At 41.9% G+C, this 3,965-nt stretch overlaps 1 protein-coding gene across 1 annotated transcript; it reads right to left on the bottom strand.

The window, feature by feature from the left end:
- Window positions 1-568: 568 nt before the first annotated feature.
- LOC148102489 (uncharacterized) lies at window positions 569-2,746 on the bottom strand. The gene is made up of 4 exons (XM_087841666.1): window positions 2,242-2,746; window positions 1,849-2,100; window positions 1,197-1,272; window positions 569-1,026 (listed from the first exon to the last, which is right to left on the bottom strand). The coding sequence occupies exons 1-4, from the start codon at window positions 2,369-2,371 to the stop codon at window positions 912-914; spliced, it is 573 nt and encodes a 190-aa protein (XP_087697792.1). The 5' UTR covers window positions 2,372-2,746; the 3' UTR covers window positions 569-911.
- Window positions 2,747-3,965: the final 1,219 nt, after the last annotated feature.

Below are 3,965 nucleotides of genomic sequence, written 5' to 3'. Positions count from 1 at the left end.
TTAAGAGCCACCCACAAACCTCTAAAGAGTGTTCCTGTCCTTTTAATTTTTTCTTAATAAATGGAGCTCTACTCCAAAATAAACTAACCTCTTTTTACTCTCTTAAGTAACTTGTCTTCACTATGTTCCTATATACAGTGTGGTGGAAAAGTTTGGGCAACCTTATTAAAAGTCATTATTTTCCTGTATGAATCGCAGTTACAATGAAAAATGTCAGTTACATATATCATATAGGAGACACACACATTGATATACACTAAATATTTATTTCATTTCTCTTTTTTTGTGTCGCCAATTTATGCACCTGCTTGATTTAAAGTTATTGCACACTTTCTGTAAACTGCATTTCACTTCTCAAATATCACTGTGTGTGTCTCCTATATGATATATTTGACTATTTTTATTGTGACAACCAATGATTTGTACAAGAAAATAATTACTTTTCACAATGTTGCCCAAACTTTTGCATCCCACTGTATTAGTATGTTTTGTCATTAGTATAATATGAAATAAATTCTACTTGTGTCAAGTCGGGTGCCAATATTTGCTGTGTAGTAGAACAGAGACATTTTGTCATTATAAATGTTTATTTGAAAAAATATAAATTCATTAACAAAAACATTTATCATAAATATATGAAATTTAACTATTTACAGAGAGACAGGAATAAAAAGGACCCAGCTTGGAGTGGAAGAGCCTCAGGGAGAAGGAGGAGAAAAATAAGAACATTGTTTCTGCCCTGGAGAGCTGCTGCCTCATCAGAAAACTACTGATCATTAGGGTCCAATGTTTCCAAATTTAACACAGCTGTGCTGTTTTCAAAAGCTAATTTATAAATTTGAAATTTCACGAATTCTCGTGTCTGAGGCGGCATGCTCTCCAGAACAGGAACAAGGCCGAGGAGGAAATGTTCAGTTGGAGACGGGCGTGGCCTCTTTAGGGACTCCAGGATGGCCAGCTCCACCGCCGATGGACCGTCCTGGGACCCGTCCCTCGCCCGCCTTCGAGCTGTCCTCCTCTGTGGGCCTGTAAAACACAGCACAAAACAACACAAAGTAATGAGAAGGCTGCTACTAGATTTTCATTTTCAAAATTGAAAAAAACAGGATATAAACAGATTGGTTGTAGATATTTAGTAAAGGTGATCACAAGGGAATCCAAGCAAGTAAAAAGCTGTCAGTGCTTGATGTTCATACCTGTGGGTGCAGCAGCTGAGGGACCAGGGACAGGGAGAAGAGACAGGGGAGGACTCTGCTGCATGATTACTTGACTCTATGAAGACAATATTAAATGTTAACAGGTTGAAGACAATAGTCATAGAGAATATTATATTATTATATACTTATATACTTATTATTATATACAGTGGTCTCTCATTTATTGCAGCACATGAACAGTAGTCACAGTTCTCACAAGTTGATTCTCAAAGTGAAAACCTTTGTCGATTTTAAAACGTAAAAGTATTATGCCGCGCTTTTTCTCCGTCTGCGGCGCCACTTTTGTGCGCCTTTTTTGCTCCCGGTGCAGGTGTGTATTTCCGAATGAGGGTCATAGTTATGAGTGTTTTTGTGCTGTTTTTTTCTATTGGACGTGATGGTTATCAAAACCAAACATGATAAGTTTGGCAAGCGCAGGAGACACGACACGGAGGAGATTTGTCATTTGGGCTGCAGAATGCAATGCGCATTGTTGAAAGCTGTACGGTGCAAAAAAAAAAATCTGCGAAAAGGCGAGGCAGTGACGGATGAACAGCGGGACTACTGTATACTGTTTATTAATAAACAAAATATGTTCCTGTATGACAACACGCATAAATTAACTGCCTACATTAACTCAATGTAAACATACCTTCTGACTGACACTCCCCTGCTGCCTCTTCGGGCTGTCCCTGGTCCTCGGGGGAGAAGTTCTCCACGGTCCGCACCATATTTCCGCTAGTCTCCCGCGGGGTGAGGAAGGGGTCCAGAAACCCCATGACCGCGAAGAACTTCCATTTTCTCCCCGATCCTGCTGCAGACCCACTCCCCTTCTCCTTCTCTGTCTTCTTCTCCTTATTATAAGTGTCCCTGAGGCTCTTCCACTTTCTCCTGCAGATGTCCTCTGAATAAACGCATTATCTTGTTAGCGGAAAGGTATTTGTACATCAGTGGGAAAATAGCGGGACAGTAGGCGGGCTTGCTAGCTTTTGCGCGGGTTCATCGGGTCAGTCTGAAAATTAAAAAGAAGAAGGAATGAACTTACCAGGTTGCCCGATCTCCTCACTTATGTGTCTCCAAGCTAGGTCCTTTTTATTCCTGTCTCGGTAGAAGTAGTAGCTAGCATCGTATAGCTCCGGGTGATTAGCCACGGCTCTGATGAGCTTTTCCTCCATTCTGAATGAAGAATGAAGGGCTTTGGCTGGATCTGCCCCTTTGACCTAGGTCAGAGCCACGTCACCAGGCTCCTGATTGGTTGTCGCGGCGCGATTTGACGCTGGAGTTCAGATTTTTCCAACTCGAGCGGTAGACGCGAAACGCGCGTATGCACAAAATGCAACACAAAAACTCACGCGCGTGGTTTTATTCGCGAGTCAAACGCGCCAGACGCGCTACACTGACGCGCGTTTCACGCGTTTTGGCGTTTTCGCGACGCAAATCTGCTTCCGAATTTTCGCGGGACCCACAATCGCGCGTCATCGCGCTTTTCCATTGACTTTACATGTAAACCTGACGCTCTATTCGCGTCCATCGCGTTCGGTGTGAACACACCGTAAGAGCCATTTCGTTCACGAACGACCCATCACTATTTAAAAGGCTTCGCCAAGTTTGTTGTGCTACTGCCCGTGTGTTCAGCTGCTAGCCAGGAGAGGGGCCGTGTGCCTGCTGGAACTGGTGCTGTGTGAGGTTGTGTCATCTGGATGAGGCAAAGTAAGCAACATTGTTTCAAATGAGGAGCTAATCCCAGAGTAATATTAAGTATTGATTAGCATCCGGGTATCGCTTTTTGACAACCCTGCTCAGTACATTTGCTCCCTATGGTATCTAAGGTACTCAACAACAATGACAATTAATCATGTTTTCATTATTTTGATACCAAAAGCTGATAAATATCAGTTTTGGTGACATCCCCATGTGGGTTTTAATCCATGAGCCAGCTGTAGCCTTTCTGTGTGCCCCTCTTTTCTTCCCGTGGGTTCTCTCCAGCTGCTCTGACAGTTGTTCTATGATGTAAACTCTCTTTCAATAATATCAGATCACAGGCTAAATTCATAGCAAACGAAATTAAAAAGTGTACCACATCACATGTTCACACTGGGAAAGATGATCTTCTATGATCAATTACAGGACAACTGAGGAAAGTGACACAAACCATGTTAGGCAAAGACATATGACTGAAAAGTCAAGGAAAGGAGGGTTGTAGCCCTCACATCACATACTGCACACTCTTGCACAAGAGTCATTTCCCATGAGAGCAAAGCTGCCAAACACAAAGTCACCTTGTCTCAACTTGGCTAAGGGTTAGGTGATAGACTGCTGTGTGATGGGCCTTCTATAGCTTGAACACCACATTGTTTCTGTCATGTCCACTACTAGCCAGTTATCTGTCATGCTCAAGAATAAAATGACTTCACTGTATGCTGTCTCTTCCAGTCGCTCCATTACCTGATAGAGCACTAAGTGTAAAGAATATGCCTTAAACAGTTCATCTTCAAGTTCGTTCCAAAGCTGAGCAAGCACATCAGTCACTTGAATTTCTTCTCAGGTCTCTCTGTTCATCCCTCATGCATCAATATGCCATTTCATCTCACTTAACTTGTCAGGATTTTAATAACTTTATCTTTTAAGCAATATTAATCTTATTTTCCCAAATCCCATTTTGATGAACAGGCAGCGTAAGAATCCCTGAATATAGTAATGGATTAGATACTTGTCACTTTAGTAAAACAGTCACAAGTAAAAAACATAATAAATAAACCTGATTCCAAT

The sequence above is a fragment of the Neolamprologus brichardi genome, chromosome 6 (assembly GCF_056152115.1).
Source record: "Neolamprologus brichardi isolate AB-2024 chromosome 6, ASM5615211v1, whole genome shotgun sequence".
NCBI lineage: Eukaryota > Metazoa > Chordata > Actinopteri > Cichliformes > Cichlidae > Neolamprologus > Neolamprologus brichardi.
Note: the sequence above shows the minus strand (reverse complement) of the source record. Positions and strands in the feature narration are given on the sequence as shown.

Coding starts and splice junctions, on each gene's coding strand:
- LOC148102489 (XM_087841666.1), bottom strand. CDS start 2,371: ATGGAGGAAAAGCTCATCAGAGCCGTGGCTAATCACCCGGAGCTATAC. Junction 2,101..2,241: donor TGAGGAGATCGGGCAACCTG/GTAAGTTCATTC, acceptor GCGTTTATTCAG/AGGACATCTGCAGGAGAAAG. Junction 1,027..1,196: donor CTCAGCTGCTGCACCCACAG/GTATGAACATCA, acceptor TGTGTTTTACAG/GCCCACAGAGGAGGACAGCT.